This window comes from Phyllostomus hastatus, unplaced genomic scaffold (assembly GCF_019186645.2).
Source record: "Phyllostomus hastatus isolate PE091 unplaced genomic scaffold, TTU_PhHast_1.1 phas_scaffold_585, whole genome shotgun sequence".
Lineage (NCBI taxonomy): Eukaryota > Metazoa > Chordata > Mammalia > Chiroptera > Phyllostomidae > Phyllostomus > Phyllostomus hastatus.
Genome location: NW_025334037.1, coordinates 8,758,075 through 8,781,771, shown reverse-complemented (window position 1 = coordinate 8,781,771; position 23,697 = coordinate 8,758,075). Strand labels below are relative to the sequence as shown.

Sequence of the window (23,697 nt, the reverse complement as noted above, 5' to 3'; positions counted from 1 at the left end):
TCTTGTTCCAAGGGAGAAAAAAGTGAAAGACTCCCATCTGATGGTTTCGGTCTTCTTTGAAGATGTTCTGAGGATTTGTTGTTGTTGTTGTTGTTGCCTTTGTGGGAAGATGGTAACAGAGGGCTTAGGGCGTTTAGAAAGATTCAAAAGCATCGAGGATTTCGGTTTGGTTGTGGCAGGTGAGGCCTTCAGAGTTCTGATGATCTGACAGAACGTGAGAGAGGCCACCGTGGCAGGCAGTCGCGAGCCTGCAGGACTGTAAGAGGTGGGCGGGGTTGGGGCTTCCAAACGAGCTGGCTGGGAGCAGGAGTGGTAGGAGGAGGTCAAAGGTGCAAGAACAGATGAGTGGAGATACGGATTGGTGAATTCAGGAAGGTTGCTAGTCATCTTAGTGTCTAAAGGCGGGGACAGGAATAAAGAGGTGTCAGAGAGGAAAGTACAGAGAAATCGAGTGGAATGGGTCTAGAGGTGGTGCAGTAGCTGGTAAATTCATGAGAACACTGGAAAAGTTAGGTGTTAAGAAGCCAGGGATATGAAAAACAAGACCTTGGTTTTCACTGGGGAAATGAAACTGGCCTCTTGCTTTCCAACTCTGACCTCTAGAGCACATGTTGTCTGAGGTAATACTTTTGTTTCTCAGAAATATGAACTAAGCTGAAATACTTCGGTAAGATCAGAAGTGAATTCTTGAAGGACATGCTATATGGATTTGTATGTTAATAATCAACCAGAGTATGAATTGCCTCTGTCTGAACCCTGTAGTGGGTTGGCTACTGTTTGGGCTCTTTTCAGCAAGAGCTTTCTAGCAGAAAGAGGGACGCCCTTGTAGGCAGAACTGGTGAACGCTGGGAATCTGCTGTTGGGCTCTTCCTGTGCATAAGCAATGTCCTTCGGACAGACTGACGAAGGACACTCCTCGGGAAAACCTGGCCATGTGAGACACCGTCTGTACTAATTTTCCAAGTCAGAAAAATTCAAACAAACAAACAGTTCTTCTGTGGTGAAAACAAGAGGAAGGGGGATCCCTCCCCCCCCCGCCCCTGAAAAAAAGGCAAAACTTCAGACTCTCCTTTTTCAAACCTGTGACACCTGAGAATACCAAATGTCATTCGCAAAGGCCCGGGAAAGCTCACTCAGAGTAAGCTGGGTGTGGACCAGCTTCTGGGAGAAGACAACGCCACTAATCAGAAACAAAAAGGAGGCAACCAGACCAGCTTCTGGAACGAGTGTCAAGAGCCGTGGTCAGACGGGGCGGCTCTGATGAGCACTGTGGAGCTGGTTGTGGTGCGGTCTGGCTGCACAGTTCCCTCTCCAGTCTGCACCTCGGGGCCAGGATGGGGCTATAATGGTGGGGACGTGAGTGGTGAGAGTTTGGGCACGTTCTGCAAGCAGACTAAAGGGCCTTTTTCCCTAATGGGTGGAACTCAATGTCAAGGTGATAAATATTTAGCTCAGAGTAGAAGAATACTTTGTTAGTCTGAAGTCAGTCTTTATTCATTGTGGACAATAAAGGTTACATATACTTACAGTAATTCCCCACATAGTATTCTATCATCCAACATAACTGAAAGTCAAAATACCATTTATACATTTGCTGGCTGGGGACCCTAAGTGAAGAACATTGGTAGTCATAAAGAGAATCCATACTTAGGTTAAAGGAAGGACCTTCTGAAGAAAATATCTGGGGATACATTTATTTGATCTGAAATGTGCAAGGACATTAAGACACTGGTTAGGAAAAGTCATTTAGAAAAGAATCTGAGAATAAACAGAAGTTTATCAGTTGCTGAGGTTATGGGATGTCATTCTCTTTTGTTCCTCTGGTAAAGAGTACAGGAGAAGAACCTGGCAGAAGCAAAGCCTTACGAACCTGTATGTTGGTTTAGGGAAACTTCCTGTTCTCAGTCCTCTCACGGGCCTGCAGTGGGTTCCTGTCTCCTTCAGCTTTGCGACAAAGCCTGAGAATGGAGTTGGCCTAAATCAAATGTTTTTCCTTGGTATAAATTTATCATTTCACTTATCGGAGATTTAGGAATTGTACTCTGTAGGGACATAGCCTCTGCTTCATTGATAAAATAGCTAATTGTTGAGGCAGTGAGTAGGTAAAAATATGAATTAATAATCTCTTAAAGGGAAAGTATTTCTGAATCAACTCAGATTTTATAATTTTGCATGAAATTATGACATTTAACACATAATTTTTCTTTCCTCCCACTTTGAGAATGTCAGCTCATACTTTGTTCTGTTTTTGGTTTTTTATTATATTTTATTGTTTTTGCTATTACAGTTGTCCCAATTTTTCCCATTTTGCCCTCCTCCACTTGGTCCCCACCCCCACTCCCTCAGGCAGTCCCCACACCATTGTTGTGTGCATGTGTCATGCATATATGTTCTTTGGCTACTATAGTCCCTATGCTGTACTTTGGTCCCCAGCCTATTTGTGTTTTGTAATCCTTTCACCTTTTGCACTCCTCATCCTGACCCCCTGCTATCTGGCAACCATCAAAACGTTCTCTGTATCTATAAGTCTGTTTCTGTTCTGCTTATTTTGTTTTTTTTATTCAATTATTAACAGGTACGTGTTCATTACCATTTTATTGTTCATAGTTTTAAAAAAGATTTTTATATAGCAGGGAAGGGAAGGAGAAAGAGAGGGAGAGAAACACCAGTGTGTGGTTGCCTCTCATGTGCCCCCCGCACTGGCCCACAACCCAGGCATGTGCCCTGAGTGGTAATCGAACTAGTGACCCTTTAGTTCGCAGGCCAGCACTCAATCTACTGAGCTACACCAGCCAGGGCTATTGTTCCTATTTTTTAATTTTCTTCTTCTTAGAGAAGACCCTTTAACATTTCATATAATAATGTTTTGGTGATAATGAACTTCTTTAGCTTTTTCTTGTCTCAGAAGTTCTTTATCTCTCCATCGATTCTAAATGATAGCTTTGCTGGATAGAGTAATCGTGGTTGTAGGTCTTTACCTTTCATCACTTTGCATGTATCTTGACCAGTCCCTTGTAGTCTGCAAAATTTCTTTTGAGAAATCAACTGACAGTCTTAGAGAACTCACCTGTAGGTAACGAACTGCTTTTCTCTTGGCTGCTTTTAAGATTCTCTCTTGTCTTTAACCTTTGGCATTTTAATTATTAAGGGTCTTGGTGTCAGCCTCTTAGGGTTCATCTTGTTTGGGACTCTTGTTTGGTGCTTCCTGGACTTGTATGTCTACTTCCTTCACCAGGTTAGGGAAGTTTTCTGTCAGTATTTTTTCAAATAGGTTTCCAGTTTTGTGCTCTCTCTTCTCCTTCCACCACCCCCATGATGTGAGTGAACGCTGGCACGCTTGAAGTTGTACCAGATGCTCCTTACACTACCCTCATTTTTTTAATTCTTTTTTCTTTTTCTTCTGATTGGGTGTTTTTCATTTCCTTATATTCTAAATCCCTGATTTGATTCTCAGTTCTATCCTCTCTTCTTTTGATTCCCTGTAAATTGTTCTTCATTTCTGTTAGTATATCCTTCATTTCTGACTACTTCTCTTTTACGGTTTCCGTGCCCTTTTTTATGCTGTTGAAGTTCTGAGTTCACTGAGCATCCATATAACCAGTGTTTTGAACTCTGCATCCAGCAGATGACTTGTCTCCATTTTGTTTAGTTCTCCCTCTGGATTTCTGCTCTGTTCCTTAATTTGGGCCATGCTTCTTTGTCTCCTCACTTTGGCAGCCTCCCTGTGTTTGTTTCCATGTATCAGGTAGAGCTGCTATGACTACCTGGCTTGGTAGAGTGGACTAACCTAGTAAGTGTCCTATAGGGTCCAGTGGCACAGCCTTTCATATCACCTAAGCTGGGCACTCGAGGTGCGCCCCCCATGTGGGGCTGTGTATACCCTCCTCCTGCAGCTAAAACTTGATTGCTGTTGGCAGGTCAATGGGAGGGATTTAGTCAGGCCAGTAAGCTGCAATGACTGGTAGTAACCACTGACCACCAGCCCCTGACCACCATGGAGGATCTACTGTGCAGGGCCCACCCCACAGAGCAGGACTTCTTCAGCAGGGCGCTGGTGCCCACTGAGTCTGGCCCTTGAATGTGTCACTTACGGAGGTGGTTGGAGGGTGATGCTCTGAAGTGGTCTGTAGCTGTCCACTGGATGCACAGCCTCTGGGGCCTCCTGGGAAGTACAGGTCAAGGTCAGCTACCCACTTTGCTCTGTCTAGGACCACCCAAATAAGCTACAGAGCAATTTTTGGTGGGCTTGGAGGTCCAAATGAGTCCAAACTGTGAACCAAGGCCAGCTGTTTGTTGCCAGTGCTAGGTCTGGAGCCACTTAGCAATAAGGGTGGGGCATGCTAAGGCCAGATGCTGTTTGTTTGAGAGAATTGGGAAGATCTGAAGCATGAGCAAAGACAAGCCATTCGTATGGAAAAGCCTCTGGAAATAGCTTGGGTGGGCCCTGAAAGCTGGTTGGGGTGGAGCCTCAAGGAATCGCCAGGATGGGGCAAACAGTGGTAACCAGGTTGATGGGTCTCAGATATGCCACCCGCCTGGGGCTCTGTGGCTCTGGTGGGGGTAGGGAGGAGCGTTCAGAAAAGGAACAATGGCCTCTGCCAGCACTTTTGTCTGGGAGAAAGCTGTCCCCCCAGCTCGCGCCCTGATACTGGACAGTTCAGTTCCTCCCTGCATGTCTCTGATGCCTTTCAATCTGCTACCCCCACTTTGGAGCTCAGAGGGAGTGAGTTCAAGTAAGTCTGTGCACAAGCCCTTTAAGACGAACTGCCTGAGACTCTAGCAGTTTCTGTCTTCCACAGCCTCAGTCCCTGCTGTTTTTTTCTGCAAGAAGTTCTAGGGTCTTATTTTCCTGGCCACTGGAACCCTGGTGTGGGCCTGGGACCCCTTGCTCCTCAGATATTGCTCCCAATTTTAATCCACCACTTGTGGGCATGGGACCAGCTTGTTCCACGTCTCCTCCCCTCCTACCGGCCTGGATGTAGTTTCTTTAATTCCGTAGTTGTAGGACTTCCATTCAGCTCAATTTCTGACACTCTGGCTGATGGCGGTTCTGTAGTTTAGTTGTAATTTTGATGTTGTTGTATGAGGAGGTGAGCCGTATTTACCTATACCGCCATCTCAAATGAAGGCCTCTCCTTTATCCTGTTTTTGAAGGTTCCTGTGAAAAAATAAAAGCTTAGGAAATAAGCGTTTTTGCCTTCTTTTCCTGCAGGTCCCAGTAGGGATGGCACAATCAGTGAGGACACCATCCGGGCTTCTCTCATCTCAGCAGTCAGTGACAAACTGAGGTGGCGGATGAAGGAGGAGATGGACCGTGCGCAGGCAGAGCTCAATGCCTTGAAACGAACAGAGGAGGACCTGAAAAAAGGTCACCAGAAACTGGAAGAGATGGTTACGCGTTTAGATCAAGAAGTAGTAAGTAACTTACTGAGTAGTTGCCGTATTTACAGTGAATTGTAGGCAGGGCAGACAGAGTGTTCTGTTACCTTGTCACACTGGACAGTGTGGGGTATGGTCAGGGTTCAGTAAATTGTCCATGTCCTTTCAAGCATTTGAATATTGCTTCTCTACAGCTTTGTTTAAAATGGAGCCTGTGCTTGATCTTGGGAAAGCGGTTGGTCTGTAGAACATTTTTCCCTGCACCTTCACCTAGGGGATGAGGTTTTGACCCAAAGGAGGACTGGTCTTTGAGTACTTGCTTTGCCATTACCAGGAAATAAGAATTTCAGAGAGCCCCTAGCCCTGGTAAAAATCTGCAGACTTCAGGGTCAGTCTTTTTTTGTTTCCAAATGTCGTGTGAGCTGTATTTAAAGTATCCTCATCGAGCCCGTCTAGTTTAACGATCCAAAGTATGCAGGTGGCTTACGAGCTACATGTAGAGGTAGTGTTTGCAGCCTTTAGCTCTTAAGCTTTCTCACACTTTTTGTCAGGCTGCTGTGCCCTGAAGAGTCAGATAAGTCAGCCCTGTGACTTCCATGGGGAAGTAGAAGCACCAGCACTTGTAATTGGAGTGCCAGCTTCACTCTCTGCTCTCATTCTGTGAGGGAGAACTTATTACAGTAAATGTGCATTTTTGGTGAAAGGGTTAGGAGTTATTGAGTGTGTGAGGGCTTTGGGGAGAGGGACTTGTTATGCGCATGTTACTTTTACAAAATGATTCCAGTGTGAAGTGAGCTTCCCCGTAGCCAGCTGTTTTCAAACGTTCAGGAAAGTGACCCCAATACAACTCGGACCCTGCGGCTACCGCCCGTGGTATCTGGCGACTAGTATTCAGGTGTTCAGGGGTCTGTGTGTTGAATTCTCTGGACATTGGGGAAGAGTTATTCTTCTGTGGCAGAGGCCCACTTGTTTGAAAGCAAGATCACTTCTGTGATTTTCATGGAAGGAACCTCTGGCTGGACAGGTTTAGCTTACAATTTCATTGTCAGGGGTCAGCGACGAGCTCGTCACTGCCACTGAAAGTGTTCAGCTCAAGTATCTCCAGCGTCATCCTGTGCTCGCTCAGCATGCTATTATAGGTCACACCTTCCCCGCAGCCTTTGGCCAGCGTGCCGTCTGAAGCGTTAATCTCACCTGTCAGTTGTTAAATGTTGCTTTTTTTTATTACAAAATCATTTCTGTGAGGGGTTGACTTGGAGATGCCTGACAAGCAGATAACAATGTGTAATTAGTATGAAGTCATCATGCATGGGCTGTTCTGTTTCAGGCTGAGGTTGATAAGAACATAGAACTTTTGAGAAAGAAGGATGAAGAACTCAGCTCTGCTCTGGAGAAAATGGAAAATCAGTCTGAAAACAACGATATTGATGAAGTCATCATTCCCACAGCCCCACTATATAAACAGATCCTAAATCTGTACGCAGAGGAAAACGCTATCGAAGACACTATCTTTTACCTGGGAGAAGCCTTGAGGCGGGGAGTCATAGACCTGGATGTCTTCCTAAAGGTATGTCTTCCTCACCTGCTGTCCAGGATTTTGGAGCTTTTAGAGGCACTGAGCTTGAAAACCACAAACCAAGCGGGTTTCTCTGTAGGGTGGGGGTTCCCAAGAGAGCGAGCGAGAGATGGAGGTGAGCAGTGTCTCCTCACCTGCAGAGGAGTGGGACTGTCCAAGCAGGGGAGGAAGATGGACTGAGTGGCCGCATCTCTTTTGTCTTGCCGCCTAGTGTGCCTGGGTGGGTCAGAAGGCACAGTCAGATTTCCGTTGGTTCTTTCATCAGGTCATGCCATATGAACTGAGATCACTGGCTATTCCCTCCCCGCCCCCCGCCCCCCCATCGTTTTTCTGATAATTTTTCTTAGCACTACACAATTTTAGACCTGTTTTTCCAGATCAAACAGCCCTGCCAAGTTTTGGGCTGCCCTGGTACTAAAGCCCTTCTGTATGAAGGTGGTTTCAAGCTTAACACTATTGTCCAGACATGAAGCAAAGAGCCTGTGAGCCAGATGTACCTGCTGCTCCCTGTAGGGTCGTAAGCAGCACGGTTTTAGGAACAGCAGTGGCCACCCTTTGGGTACTCAGTCCAGTTGCTGTTGGTGGTGCTGTGGGTCACTCGCTCATCTTGCCTTTCCCACTGGGGGTGAGGGGCCAGACCACTCTTGGACCGTGTGCAGCACATGAATGGCCGGGTTCCCTTTCTAAACACTCCCCTGCTTAGGTGGCATAGCCACGTGGAGAGGGGGCAAGCGAGGTGTGCTGTTTGCTAAGCACTGGACAAAAGCTGGCCTTGTGTTGCTCATCCCTGCCCCTCCTGGTCAAGTGAGGACGAACAGTCACAGTTACTACAGTTTTCTGTGACTTTGTTCAAGTCCCAGTACAAGTTTTCCTGGCATCTTGCTAATCTCCAGATGTAGCTGAAATTCCTGAGCCAGATCCTGCAGTATGGTGCTTTTCTTGTGAAGTAAGAGTGAGTGAGTGAGTGAGTGAGTGAGTGTGTGTGTGTGTGTGTGTGTGTGTGTGAGAGAGAGAGAGAGAGAAGTAAATGTCTCAGAAGACTGCTTTCACTACCAGCACAAGTCTAGTGGAGTTTAAAAAGCCACATGTAATGAAGTATTGGTTTCAAAGGAAGGTTGGTATAATGAATTCTTAGAATTCTTAGGTCCCACCTAGGTTACAAACTGTCTGATACTTCGTGCCTCGCCAAAGCCATTCTAAACTGTTGACCTTTCCCCCCTCCCAGCATGTACGTCTTCTGTCCCGTAAACAGTTCCAGCTGAGGGCACTAATGCAAAAAGCAAGAAAGACTGCTGGTCTCAGTGACCTCTACTGACCTCTCCGACACCAGCTGGACATTGCGCTCTTCTTAAGCATTCTTTTCTTCTCTTCCTTTCTCTGATCAGTAGGTACCCAGAATAAGTTATTGCAGTTTATCATTCAAGTGTAAAATATTTTGAATCGATAATATATTTTCTGTTTTCTTTTGGTAAAAACTGGCTTTTATTAATGCACTTTCTATCCTCTGTAAACTTTTTGTGCTGAATGTTGGGACTGACTATGCTAAATAAAATTTGTTGCATAACGGCTCTCTTCTTTATTGAACGTCTTTAGGAAAAGTCCATGAAACCTTAATGGAAGATGCCTGGCTTTTCATTTAGCTAACGAAGCGTAATATCCCGTGTTAAGTTGAAATTTAGCTTTATTTATTCTAGCTTTATTTTATAGCATATAAAGTGAATTGTGTTTAATATGGGATATATATATATATATAGACATCTCAATTTTGAAAGAATTGAAATTCAGGGATTTGAGTGACTTTTTCTATGAAAGGTCCTGGTGACATCTGCCTGCAGTCTCTGCCTAGCTTTGTTCCTGTCTAGGCCTGGCGGCAGCATGACTGCTCTCATCAAGGAGAAAGTGGCAAGAGGCCACACTGTATACCTAAGAACCTATCTTAACTAGGCCAGACGGTCTGGCCGCAATTAAGGAGGAAGATATAATGTACCCTCTTTTATTGTTATTTCTAGTCAGTCTTCCTGGCAGGTGGTTCTGTTTGTGACCACCAAATGAGCCAATTGTCCTACAGAACTCCTCTAATAGAATTTTCTCTATTAGAATGAGAGAATTAGAAAGTTCATGAAATTATAAAAGAAACATAAGTTCTAATTTGAGATTCTTTTTAAGATATTTAGGGAGCCAGGCAGCCTACTCTATAGTTCTCCCAAGAAAAGAATAACCAACTTAGTCATCACTGAGATCATTATAGATCTTTTCTTAAAAAATAAAAATCTACTTGTAAATATTACCAAAATAAAAACTAGCAAGTTCAAGGTTTAATTCAGTGGCATTTAGAGTTATTTTGGGCACATAGCAAGCACGGGGTTTCTGTCTCTTAAGCAGCAATGAACAACAGACGTTTCAGGAAGAGAGGTGCTTTCACAAGATCAGCCTCAAAAATTGTACCTCATAAATGTTCTTTTACCTCTGTGTTATATTCATGTTACATAACTTTGCAAACATAAACATGCTACCTTACTTATGGTAGAAACTGTATGCACTCTCCTAAGATTCTTCAAAATACTTTCCATTATATCAGTTACAGACAGGGCAACACCCCGAGAAGTATATCCTTTTGTTTTAAGCATCTCATGGCCACTGTAGATTTAGAAGAAATCATGAACGTAAGTTTAAAAGAAACACTTGTCACTGAACATCTGTTGTGTGGGAACCTATTTGACAGTGTCACAAAACTGAAATGTTCCCATCAATAATTTCTCCCAGAAATTTCTTACAGGGTTTGGTTGGTTACTTAAGATAAACAGTTATGAGGGTAAGTACAGAGATCCAGAATTTAATCTGAAATCAGTTTTACCACTACCACTAAAGTCTATGCAGCGGTAGTTTAAAAAAATATATCATAAGTCAACAGCAAGTGCTGATTATGCTCAGCAGTGAGAAGACAGACCCCTATCTTGCTGCTTAAGAATGTGAATGTGATCACACGAAAATGAAGTGCTCATGAAAGAAAAATATGAGAAATGTAACAATATATTTAAAGGACCTAATCTCATCCTTCTGGCAGAATAAAGGACTCACTAACTTCCAAGACACTGAAAATGCAACAAACTAACATCTCACCTGGCAACTACTTCTCTGTGAACACCCTCCCACTGCTCAGGGTCTTTGGCAGTTCCTGTGTCTGAGTCCAGGTCCTTCAGAGGGACCACAGGAGTGTTCCCAGCAGGGACTCCACACAGGACCTGAGAAAAAGGAAACAAGATACATCTTTTTACTGCCTGGTATTACAGAACAGGATTTTTTTTTTTTTTTAAACCTTAGGAAACCCGTTACAATTGCCCTGAGTGGTTTTCAACTTGGATTGTTCAACAGAACTGTCAAAAAATGCAGATGTCTAAGACCTACCTCATATCTGCTGCATGGAAGTCTCTGGGGGTGGGGCCCACAGTTCTTTTATCTTGGCAGAGATTTCTGCAAACAAGAGAGTGACAGTTTTGAACTTTCAACTGTTGATGTTTTAACTTTTATCACTTTAAATCTTTTTCCATACCCAGGGTTTATATTAGGTGGATTTCCAGGGTTCCTAGCCAGAAGAAACTAAGAAAAAAAGGACTGCTATGATCATACTACCCCTCCTCTGAGCTTTAATTTTTTTTTTTCAATTCATATGAGGAATTCATGTCACTTTACTGAACTAGACTGGTCCAAGTTAAATGTAAACTACATGTTACTTAGTGTTGTAATTATTTTAACCACACACATATAGGATTATAGTAACACTCAGTTTTTTCACATTTGTATTTCTGGTAGATTATTATAAAAGTAATAACTGAAAAAAAAACCCACTAATAATAGAGCCTAAAGGGTAATCAAAGTCCTTTCTCTCCGCCCAGGAGCTATTTTACTTTATGATTGAATAGCTATATGACTAATACAGTCTAGACATTTCAGGGTGTGAATGGCTCACTGGTGCTTTTAGGCTTACCACTGGAGTCTCCATGCTCCCCAAGGATCAGCCCACGGCAGCTTTCCGAGCAGATCCCAAGCCTCTGCCCAAAGAGGAAACAGGAATGGCGGCGTCCAGGTTACAGCCACTCCCTACTGCAGGGTGTCGGGAGGTGCACTCAGCTTCTAGGCTACATGAGTTAAGATACCCACTGAGGGGGACTTCGGGCAAGATAGAGGCATAGGTGGACGCACCATACCTCCACGCACAACCAAGATTAGAACAACAATTTAGAGGCAGGATAACACCCAGAACTGATAGAGAATTTATCTGAATGGAAGTTGGACAGCCAAGAAGTTGAAGTAGACCCGTTCATCCAGACCGGTAGGAGGGGTGGAGAGGAGCAGCCGGGCGCGGGTTGCAGCACAGGTCGCGGCGCAGAGAGCAGTGGGCACATAAGGCAACTGGGAGGGAGCGCGTAAGGCATCTGGGGCGCAAAAGATTGCAGTGGGTGGACCCTGAGTATGCAAGCGACAGCTGGCGGACCCAGTGAAGCGGCGATTGTGGACCAGGGCAGAGCGCACAACCCAGGATCCCAGGGAAGGGACTGTGGTCCCAGAACAAAGGAGCTACCGCTATTGTTCCCTCCCGCCCCTGCCCCTGCCCCCCGCCCCCCGACATACAACGTCACAATCTAGTGACTGGGGTGCCCAGCTCCGGTGAACACATAAGGCTGTGTCCCTCACCATAACAGGAACGACCAGACCAAAAAAAAAAAAAAAAGTGTCCCAGGTTTGATTCCCAGCCAGGGTACATTCCTGGGCTGCAGGCCATAACCCCCAGCAACCGTACATTGATGTTTCTCTCTCTCTCTCTCTCTCTCTCCCCCCTTCCCTCTCTAAAAAAATAAATAAAATATTTAAAAAAAAAAAAAGTCTCAAACAGAAAAACAGAGCAATGCCCCAGGGCTCATCCTTTTGAGCGACCAAGAGATAGCCAATCTATCAGATGCACAGTTCAAAACACTGGTGATCAGGAAACTCACAGAATTGGTTGATTTTTTTGGTGCAAATTACATGAAAAATGCAGGTTACCATAAAAGAGATGAAGGAAGATGCACGGAGAACCAACAGTGATGGGAAGGAAACTGGGACTCAAAACAATAGAGTGGACCAGAAGGAAGAAAAAAACAATCAAGCAGGAAAGAATGGAGAAATAAGAATTCAAAAAAACGAGGAGAAGCTTAGGAACCTCCAGGACATCTTTAAATGTTCCAACACCAGAATTATAGGGGTACCAGAAGGGGAAGAGGAAAAGCAACACATTGAACACGTATTTGAACAAATAATAAAGGAGAACTTCCCCATTCTGGCAAAGGAAATAGACTTCCAAGAAATCCAGGAAGCTCAGAGAGCCCCAAAGAAGTTGGACCCAAGAAGAAACACACCAAGGCACATCATAATTACATTAGCCAAGGTAAAAATGAAGGAGAGAATCCTAGAAGCAGCAAGAGATAAGGGGACAGTCACCTACAAAGGAGCTCCCATCAGACTGTCAGCTGATTTCTCAAAAGAGACCTTACAGGCAAGAAGGGGATGGAAAGAAGTATTCCAAGTCATGAAAGACAAGGACCTATATCCCAGATTACTCTATCCAGCAAAGCTTTCATTTAGAATGGAAGGGCAGATAAAGTGCTTCTCAGACAAGGTCAAGTTAAAGGAGTTCATCAACACCAAGCCCTTGTTTTATGAAATGTTAAAGGGACTTATCTAAGAAAAGAAGATACAGAAAAAACATGTATAGTAAAAGGACAGCAAAACTCACAATTATTAACAACCACACCTAAAGCAAAACCAAAAGAAACTAAGCAAACAACTAGAACAGGAACAGAACCACAGAAATGGAGATCACATGGAGGGTTAGCAACAGGGGAGTGGGAGGAGGAGAGAGGGGGAAAGGTACAGAGAATAAGTAGCATAGATTATAGGTTGAAAATAGATAGGGGGAGGGCAAGAATAGTATGGGAAATGTAAAAGCCAAAGAACTTATAAGTATGACACATGGACATGACTAAAGGGGGGGATAAGGGTGGGAGAGGGTGTACAGGGTGGAGGGGAGTGAAGGGGGGAAAATGGGACAACTGTAATAGCATAATCAATAAAATATATTTTTTTAAAAAAGATACCCACTGAGAAGAAAGAAATTCATGTCATAAAACATTCCCATCTAAAGTAATGCTTTTTTAGATTTATCTAAATTAAAACTGGTAAACCTGATAGGGTTTTTTTGGGGGGTGGGGCATGGTTCTCTACCCAACTCCAGCTATATGCCACAATTCCAACAATATTATATCCATAGAAATAATTTAAAACTTTTTCATTGCTGCTTTGTATAGCCTGTTTTGCAGAAATACAGGTTTTTTTAAACTCCATCAAAAATTTGAGAAACAGTAAATGAATATTCCCTTATCAAGTCATTTAAATAATTCTCAGCAACCCATTTAGAGCACAAAGCTTAGTAAAGTGGGAACAGAGAAACAAGTAAAGATAGAATATAACTGTCAGGCAAAACATAATCAAGCCTTAGTCTCAGCAGGCAAGGGAAAAAATTTTGGCATAGTCTGATGTTTTAGGTATGTGAACTATTTAAACAGCAAGGGCAGTGTAGCTATAGTAATAGCAAATGAAATAGAATTTTCAACAAAAAAGCATTAATGGGGATAAATCAAAATAACATGAAATAATCCTATAATATATAATAATTATAAACTTATAGTCTCAAAATATATGAAGAAATTGGAAATTGCAAGGTATATTTGATTCATAGTGTAGTGGACAATTACAGCATAGCTTTATCAGAAATTTATGTAGATGAGGAAAAATTAAAAATTAGTAAAATTTAGTAAAACTAAACATCAAAGTAAGTGTGAGTGGATAAATATACAAAGATCATCATGCCCAGTATAGTCCATTTTTTCCCCAAAACATAAGAAACATCTACGCTTCCCATTGATTAGGTCAGAAAGTAAGCCTTAACGGACTTGAAAGAGCTGAAGGTAGGTAAGCCACATCCCTCTGATTCAATTGAGCTAAGTTAGAATCAACCACAATAACAAACTTTTACATGTTTCAAAACAAACACTCTCTCTCTCTCTCTCTCTCTACTATTAAATGACTCACTGAAATAAAACTAGGAATTACAAAATATTTAGAACCAAATGACAAAGTACCACAAAACCAAAAATTGTGGTGCTCACTGGTAAATGTATGTTTTTAATGCATTTTTTTAAATTAAAATCAGTGACAAAGACTTATTGATCATAATGTAAAAAGGAGTAAAGATAAGTATAGAAAGATAAGAAAGCAGTATTAATAAAATAGAAAGGTAATTCTTAGGGAAAGAGACTAGGGGGTTAAAGGGCTGCGTCTCAAGCAAATATTAGAAAACAGGAGAGGTAATTACAGATACAGTAAAGGTTTAAAAAGTCATAAAATATGAAACATGCCAGTACATTTAAAAACTTGGATGAAATGGACAACTCTAGGAAACTTCCAAAACTGTCTTAGGAATGGAAAATTTGAATAAACATAATACATGAGCTATCAAAAATTCCTTCATCATTTCAAACTTTTACAGATGAGTTTTATCAAAACTTCAAGGAACAATGAATTCTTACACAATCTACTTTATTGTAGGAAAAAAGATTTTGGTGGGGATAGTAAAATCCTGATACCAAAATTGAGCAAAAACTGCATGAAAAATAATAAACCCATGTCACTTATTTACACAGATGCACAAGTACTACATAAAGCACCAGCAAAAATAATTAAGTGGGGTTTTTGAAAAATAATGATACATGTAAGTGTAAAGATGGTTCAAAACCTCATGAGATTTAAAGAAAAAGATATGATTGATTGAATTTTCTAAAAACCTAATAAAATTCCAAACCTATTTAAAGTTTTAAGAAATAAACTCAACAATCTGGAAAAGAAGGAAACTTCCTTAACCTCAAAACAGTATCTATCAAAATCCAAAACAAACATATATAATGAAGAAAAATTAGGATTTTCATTCCAGTCAGGAAGACAAGGACACCTACTGTTTCCATTTAACTTCACACTGGAGAGATCCTAGCTACTGCAGCAGGATGAGAGAAAGATAAAGTTCTTAAGAGCAAGTAAAATTCCTTATTTGGAGATGATAGGTTTGTCTAATAGAAAGTGTTTTACAACTTACAAACTTTAAAGAACAGAAAGGAAAAAGAACAGAGACTTGTAGAACACCGTTAAACACACCAACATATTCACACTGTAGTAACTAGAAGGAAAAGAGAGAAAGCAAAAAAATTATTTGAAGAAATAATGGCTGAAACTTCCCAAATATGAAACACAGTAACCTACAGAGCAAAGAAGTTTAAGGAACTCCAAATCAGATAACATCAAAGAGATTCTCACTGAGCCACATCAAAAGCCAAAGAAAATATTGGAAACAGCAAGAGAAAACACATTGCATTCAAGGGAACCTACTTTGGTAGTACACAGCTCACTCTAACCTGAAGCAGTGGAGGTCAGAAGATTGAACAGTAAAGTTCAATATTCAATGGAATATATACAATGGAATACTACTCGGCCATGAAAAAGAATAAAATCTTACTTTTTGCAACAGCATGGATGGACCTAGAGGATATTACACTAAGTGAAGCCAGACAAAAAAAAGACAAACACCACATGGTTTTACTTACATGTGGAATCTAAAGAACAAAATAAACAAGCAAAATAGAAACTGTGTCACAGATACAGAGAAAAGACTGACAGTCAACAGGAGGGAGGACGTTGTGGGGCTGGGTTGAAAGAGTGAAGGGATTACGAGACAGGAACTGGTAGTTATGGATGGTCACAGAGATCGGAGCTACAACGCAGGGAGCACAGTCAATGATACTGTAATAACTGTGCATGGGGCCAGGAGGGTACTTGAAATATTGGGAGGACCGCTCTGTACAGTCCATGATTGTCTACCATGCTGTACATCTGAAACTGATACAGAATAATACTGAACGTAAAACAAAAAAGGTTCCCCCCTCCCCACACAAAAATCTTCCTTACGGTACACACACTGATTACAACTGTGCAAAATACATGTTACAGTAACAAAACAAGAAAAGATTCTGGTTATATTGATAGTTTAAAATTTAATACTCACTTTTTTCCTACCAAGTTACTAAAAACACTACCACCACCCCAAAAATTCTTCACTGAACAGTAAAAGCTGACCTGGGTTGGAAACCATAGTCAGTTTGCAAAGAGGACTGTACTGGGTGATACTGGGAGTCATTGCCTTAAACGTGGACGCACTGTGCTGAACTAAATCCAGGCGTGGTTCTCCCTTCATCTGCCGTGCGTCTGCTGTGATGACCACTGTGTTGGAGTTTGCAGGGACAAGGTAATCTGGGGAAAGATTTGATTAGAAAATGGATTACGGGAGGAAACATCTTACATTTAAGCACACTATCACCACACTCCATTTTCTAAAGAGTGGGCTCTGCTAGATCTCATTCTGTGCTCACAGCACTCTGTTAATTTCTTGTACATTTTTTAAGTCTCCTGACATAATACCTTTTGTACTTGACAGAGTTACAGGTCAAATGTACTGAAGACTGGTCAATGCAAATGTTTACTTAGAGGCGGTGTGAAAAGACCCTTGAACAGGGAGACCTTAGTTCATCCATTTGTTCCAATAATGATCCCCTGGGTGCCTAGTACATAAAGTTCAGTAGTTAAGAGCTTCAGCTTTTTTTTTTAAGATTTTATTTATTTATTTTTAGAGAGGGAAGGGAGGGAGAAAGAGAGAGAGAGAAACATCAGTGTGCACTTGCTGGGGGCCGTGGCCTACAACCCAGGTATGTGGCCTGACTGGGAATGGAACCTGCGACACTTTGGTTCGCAGCCCGTGCTCAATCCACTGAACTACGCCAGCCAGGGCTGAGCTTCAGCTTTTGAGTCAAATAGAACTGGGTTTAAATCCCTCCTCCATCACTTTTATTTAATGTCGTTTGCAGACGCATCATCTGTAACACAGCTGCTCTGAGGATTAAATAATATATAGAAAGTGTTTGGCTCAGTGTCTGGCATAAAGTAGGCAGACAATTAATGATAATTGTTGTGATAACAATTATTACCACTGCTCCTAGGAGCTTATCAGTGCGGTGAGAAACCTCGTAAACAAATGTGGTGCAACCTAATGAAATCTGAACATGTTATGCAAGTACAGAGTAGGGAGCAATCAGCTTCCTAAGGCTGGAGAAGTCTTCATAAAGGGAAACAAAGACATGCTTTCTTAGATACTCATGCAGTATTAGAATATTTATAGTATTTAATGATGACATTAACCTTTGCTAGAAACAGTATTTGGCATTTTCATGAAAGGGCTGGCATGTTGCAGCTCCACTGTCTCGCCCATCAGTTTGCCTTCCTCAGCATCTACCCAGGCCAATTCACTACCCAAACCCTAAAAGACCCAGCTGGCTCGGGGTGGGGGGGGGGGCTCTTGACTCATTGGAGAATAAAATAAAATTCTTATTAGAAGGCATAGTAAATATGTTCAACATCTCGTTATGACATAAAAGTCAGACAAGAAGAAACACAAGTTAGCATGAGGACCATTTTGGCTCCTAATTAGGAAAACAACACCAGAGCAGTCTCTGAAGGCCGAGAACATTTCCTCAGTTTAAGCTGAGGCTGCACAGTGACCAACGGCAAAGCAGGGATTCCATACGAGTCTCTCGCCAGACTGTGAGCTCCCTGAAAATGGGCAGTCTTGCACATCTCCACTCATCCGGGGGTTCGCATCTACCTGGCACAGAGGAGCTTGATACAAGTTTTCTGGAAAAATGGTTAAAAAAATAAGGCCCCTTCCAACTCCAAAATTTTATACTGTGGTTCTATAATCAAGCAATGTTACCTGCAAAAACTAGTCAATACTATGTATTTCCAGCAATCTACTTTATAGTAGGAAAGAAGGGAAAATAATATATTTGTATTTGCAAAAGAAATGCTAGAGGATTCCACACAAGAAGCTAATTGACACGGTGGCCTGAGGCAGCTGCTGGGGGGAAGGGTGGACGGAAACTGGTGACAGTGTGACTTCCCCATGTACGTCTTTTTATGTCCTAGTTTTTAACCATGTGGATGTATTACCTTTTGAAAAATGTTTTAAATAACTACATATTTTTATCTTTATTATATAGTATTACATTTTTCACTAAAAATGAGTTTGTGCTAGTACTTAGAAATAAATATTCATCTATCTATAGTTTAAGTATATGTCCAACTTATATTGTTGGATCTTTCTACTTTATTCTAATTAATGGAAATCCAAAGCCAAGTACTTTAAATTTTATTTTTTTAAGATTTTATTTATTTACTTTTAGAGAGGGAAGGGAGGGAGAAGGAGAGAAACATCAATGTGCGCTTGCTGGGGGCCGTGGCCTGCAACCCAGGCATGTGCCCTGACTGGGAATCAAACCTGCAATGCTTTGGTTTGAAGCCCACACTCAATCCACTGAGCTATGCCAGCCAGAGCCAAGTACTTTAAATTTTAAACTAGATTATAAATGATTAGCCTAGAAGTCTAAACTGTATCACAAGGAAAAGGCTGTTGCTTAATGAGATGACAATGCTTTCTAGATACTCTTAATTATTCCAGAGCCTGGAGTAGTATGGAACAGAATGTATGCCGTATTGGTAACATTAGCTTTGAAACACAGTTTTTAAAATGTACTGTAACCCTGGCAAAAATGAACACAACCTAGCACCCAGCTCTTGGTTTACAACACAATTCCTCAATAAAAAGAACCAGAGCTCCTTGGGGAAAAGGCTGATTTAAGACTGGAGCAGAAAATATAGAAGATGAAGAAGCCGAAACATCTTATAGTGCCAGAAACTAAGGAAGCGCTCGAAACAAAACCCTACACTAAGGGGGTAAGTCAAAGAGACACAATAGCCAACTGAAAGAGCTCCCGATGGTCCAACCTAGAACAATTTGAGACACAAGATAAATATGTACTGAATTTTAACCTAAAATATAAAATAAAATCCAGGAGTTCATACTGATATTAATAAATGACTGAATCGGCACTGGCCAGAGTGGCTCAGTTGGTTAGAGTGTCATCCTGTAAACCTCCAAGTCACAGGTTCGATATCTGGTCAGGGCATATACCTAGGTTGTGGGTCGAGTCCCTGGTTGGGCGCAAGTACAGGAGGCAGCTGATCAATGTTTCCCTTCCTCTTTCTCCCTCACTTCCCCTCTCTCCCCTCCCTTCCCCTCTCTCTAAAATCATTAAGCATGTCCTCAGGTGAGGAATGAATGAATGAATGAATGAGAGAAAGAATGAGAAAGACAAATCTCTCATGCAGAAGAATTCCAAATAATTTATGCAGCTTCGCCTCCCTCAAGGAGAGGGAGCATAAGTCCCCACTCTAAGTGCGGGCTGCACATAGAGACTTCCTTCCAAAGAGTGTAATACGGACAGGGGAGGGGGAAAAAAGAGTGACCTCACAGTGGGGAAACCTAACCCAACCTCGGCCAGATGACTGCAGGCAACGTCAGCCAGGAGAGAGCATGTTGACCCGTATACATACTCTGGGTATGTGTGCTGAAAACAGCCCTTTACCTTCCTGTCTCCCTCCCCAAAATCCATAACCCAAGTGTAACTGTGAGAAAAACACAAGGAAAATTTTCTAGTGGAGGGGCATTCTGCGAAATACCCCACCAGGATTCCTCAAAACTGTCAGAGCCGTCACAAACAAGGGAAGTCTAACGACCTGCCACAACCTAGAGAAGCCTAAGGAGAAAGGACGACTAAATGCAGCATGGGACCCAGGGGTGGGGACCTAGAACAGAAAAAGGACATTAAGTAAAACCTGAGGAAATCTGAGTAAACTTTGGACTTCAACCAATGATAATGTATTAATATTGTTCATGTATTGTGACAAATATACTGTACTAAGGTGTGACGTTAACTGGATGTGAAGTAGAGACAGAACTCTCTATATTATCTTTTCAATTTTTCTGTCAATCTAAATAAAACTGTTCTAAAAATTGTCTATTAAAAATGTATCCTAATTCAATCTCTCTGGGCCCTCTTTCCTTATTTATAAAAATTAAAATGGGTAGAATATCTATTATATTTTCTACCCAGTGTTTTTTTCTTTTCTCATGTTAGCATTTGGCTTTTAGTGATTTTTTTTTAATTATTGTTGTGCAGTTACAGCTGTCCCCATTTCCCCCCCATTACTCTCCCCTGCTCTACCCGCCCCCACCTCCCACGTTCAATCCTCCCCCACTGTCTTTTTAGTACTAAGTGTCTATTCCAGCAGACACTGTTCTAGACTCTGGATACAACACTGAATGAAACGATTCATGGATATCACACTGTAGTCATGGAAGTTTATGTATTATAGTATATAATTTAGTAACTTTCAAAGACATTGCTGTTTCTTTAATAGGTTTGCACCATATATTTCTAATAAATTACTAAACAATTCCTATGGTGAATTCCTTCTTCAGCAGCAAGGAGCTTTTAAGATTTCATAATCTCCTTGAACAAAAAAAGTTACAGAGTCAGAGCCAAGAGAGAAAGAGATTAATGTAAACCTTAACCGGGATCTTTGTAGAGAGATTGTGTACCACATTTTCCAAGATACATACAATGTTGTAGTTTGCAACACCATAAAATTCAAGCTATAGGAGCTTGTGGCTATTATTTTTAGGGATAGGGCTCTCAATCCCTCTCAGACAAGCCCTTCAAAACAGAGATGATAAATATTATATGTACATAGTGTCTGTATATTTGTCTATTCATAAAACTTGAGATGGTCTTTTTTCTCCTCCAGAAAATATATCTAATGATCACTTTGGGGGATTATATTAGATAATGTACATAAAGCATACTGTTATCATTATTATTGATGTTGAAAACAAATGCACTGGTTTCCATGTATGAGTATTCATCAGCACTGAGGACACTGCTGAGGACAAAGCATTCCAGTTTGTAGGACAAAAATGAGTCATGGAGAATTTGTATGATTACCAAGGGCAGCAGTTGACAAGAGCTGATATGCCTTAAGGCTCCCATGTCATCAGGGTATGAAACCCAGTGCCAATCCTTTAAATCCAAAAAAAAGCATGCCAAGATTAAAGGTTATTGCTTGAAAAAACTTTCTAGATACTTCACTGAAAAAGCAAAGCCTAGCTCATAGTTTATTTCGATTTATTAAACCATAATGGGTTCAGATGAAGGTAAGATTCTTAGAAAGGATTCAGAATCTTTTTAGCTATGTGTGTAGTCATTGAACTGGAAGCTAATGTTATCAACCACATCAATACTAAGAATGACTAAACACTAAAATCAACCTAATGTGAATAAGGAACAAAGGGAAATAAAGCTGTAGACTAAGGAATGGGAGAGAGATTTTTATAGGAAAAAGACTACTGTGTTTGGTACTAGTAGGACAGCCACCACAACTGAGGGACTGTACACTCTTTTTTCCTGCCACCTATTTCTCCAGTTTCTTAAATTATTATTTGTTTCTTAGTCACGCAAATGAGTGAAGGTCAATGTCAACAAGCTTTCCACATAGGTGTTTTTAACACATATGATACCGTCATAAGCACTGGAAAAAGAAGCCCACTCTGGGTGGAGCAATTAAAAAAGGCACCGTTCCTCCGGGCTAGGCCAGAGAGGCCTCCCACTCAACCCTTGAACTGGCCACAACCTGCACAGCCACGCGGTGGCCTTGCCTCCAACCAGGAAACCTTGGCTAACCCCACGGCACAAAGCGCACAACTTACTTTTAATAAGACGCTGATTGCACAGGCCATACCAACCGACCCAGTGCCTATAATGGAGATCTTACTGTGATGAACGGCCTCCCCGGAAGTGAAATCCGTAGTAAATTCACGCTTGACGGCCGCCATCTTGGAAACCTAAGTGAGAAAAACGGCAAAGCCACGTCTGGAGTAGGGACTGGTCCGCAGAGAACTCCTGGGCGCCGGTGGGGAAGGGGCTGCGGACTCAGCAAGGAAAGGCAAAGATGCCTGTCACAGCCGGGGGGCTTCTGGCCAGCAGCGCAGCACCCGAGGCAAACCGAGGAGGAGGAGGAGGAAGGTGTGTGGAGTCAGCAGGGACCGAAGGAAGGAAAAGGGGCCACCCCACCGAAGATGAGCCTACAGCCAGGACGGCCCTTGCTCCCCTCGCAGCCTGGTTCTCCCCTTCCCCAGCGGTCAGCTCCAGAACCGAGCTGAAGTCACACGCCCAGGCCCAGGCCCAGGCCCAGGCCCAAACACAGCCAGGCGCGGAGTACCTCCAGTCGCACTCGCGGGACAAGGGCCAGCGTCCCTCGAGGGGGGCACGTGCCACCCGCAAGGGACCCAGAGCCATCCTGGGCAAAAGAAATTAGCCCCCGCCATGTCCACTCACTGGCTGGCCTGCAGAACTCCCGCTGCCCAGCTCATGGCTGCTCACTTGAGAGGCAGAGGCAGAGGATGAAGGAAAGCTACTTGAGGTCCGTGGGGGTACACCGTTGATGTCGTCGTTGGCTGCACGAGCCGCGCCCAGCTCTTGCGGGCGCGAGGCCAGGGACCGGGATCTCTGAGGCCCTGCGCCCGCACGTGTTGCCCATCACCTGCGCGCGGTTGGCGGGTTGAGGCTGTCTGTAGCTGGCGGGGTTCGAAAAGGCTCCAAGGGTTCCAGTCACAGGAGGTGCGGCAGGTACATCGAATTAGGGGGTCTCGGCTGTGAAAAGGAATACTGCTTCCCTAGAACCCACCCGCCGAAGAGCCCCAGTGCGGCTATAGCAAACCAAACCATGTCTGAGTGTGTCCAGAGTGGGCTTTTAACGCCTGACTGGGAATTCTTCACTAGTTCTGTAGAAATCAGGGCTACGATTTCCCACCAACAAATGTGAGCTGAAGTAGAATAAATAAAAATTTTTAAATCTTCTATGCAATGGGGATTTTTAAATGAGATATGAAACCCTAAGAATTTGATCATTACAGTGCTGATAACAATTTCTACAAATGGAAGGGAAAATCAATTCATTATCTAAGTGTAGAATCCAAAATTCCCCTCTCATCCCCAAGTTTGAAATAAACCAAGACATGCACGTCTCTTCTCCTGCCACGTTCTACCTAGTTAACTGTTTTCTAACTAATCTGTGAATTGTGATACACAACACACATCTGACAAGTTATTTTCTAAAATGCAGGGCAGTGTTTCTCACTCTTTTAAAAATGATCTCTCCCTCAAGAGCTTTTTTAGACATTTTCCCCTAGTTATTTGATGCCCTCCCTCATTGTGAAATTAAGTACAATGATTTTTGACAGGTAGGGTTGAGCTTCAGAAATTAAAATCTTTGTAATATCTAAGATTTTCACACACACACACACACACACACACACACACACACACACTTTTCACCCTCTTGGGGGTCATATTGCCACTACTGAGAATACATGATGTAGAGCAGATGTACTTTCTAGAAAATTGACTGTAGAAACTGTAATTTACAGCTTTTCAATCTCTGTGAGAATTTCCTAAAATGAAATTAAAGATTTTTTAAAAGATTTTATTTATTTATAAACAGAGGGCGAGGGAGGAGAGAGGAAGAGAAACATCAATGTGTGGTTGGACTGGTGTGCCCCCTACTGTGGACCTGTTCCACCACCCAAAGCATATACCCTGACTGGGAATGGAACTGCCAACTGTTTGGTTTGCAAGCTGACACTCAATCCACTGAGC

General features: G+C 42.4%; 1 protein-coding gene and 1 pseudogene across 1 annotated transcript in view; one reads left to right on the top strand and one right to left on the bottom strand.

The window, feature by feature from the left end:
• Nucleotides 1-8,519, top strand: part of TSG101 (tumor susceptibility 101) — a 40,846-nt gene extending 32,327 nt beyond the window's left edge. Inside the window, exons 8-10 of the mRNA XM_045825374.1 lie at nucleotides 5,213-5,415; nucleotides 6,707-6,946; nucleotides 8,181-8,519. Of these exons, the coding sequence (XP_045681330.1) occupies nucleotides 5,213-5,415; nucleotides 6,707-6,946; nucleotides 8,181-8,270 (533 nt within the window). The 3' untranslated portion in view covers nucleotides 8,271-8,519. The remainder of the gene's footprint in view (nucleotides 1-5,212; nucleotides 5,416-6,706; nucleotides 6,947-8,180) is intronic.
• A 46-nt stretch (nucleotides 8,520-8,565) lies between these two features.
• On the bottom strand, nucleotides 8,566-22,338 carry LOC123809910 (annotated as a pseudogene).
• Nucleotides 22,339-23,697: the final 1,359 nt, after the last annotated feature.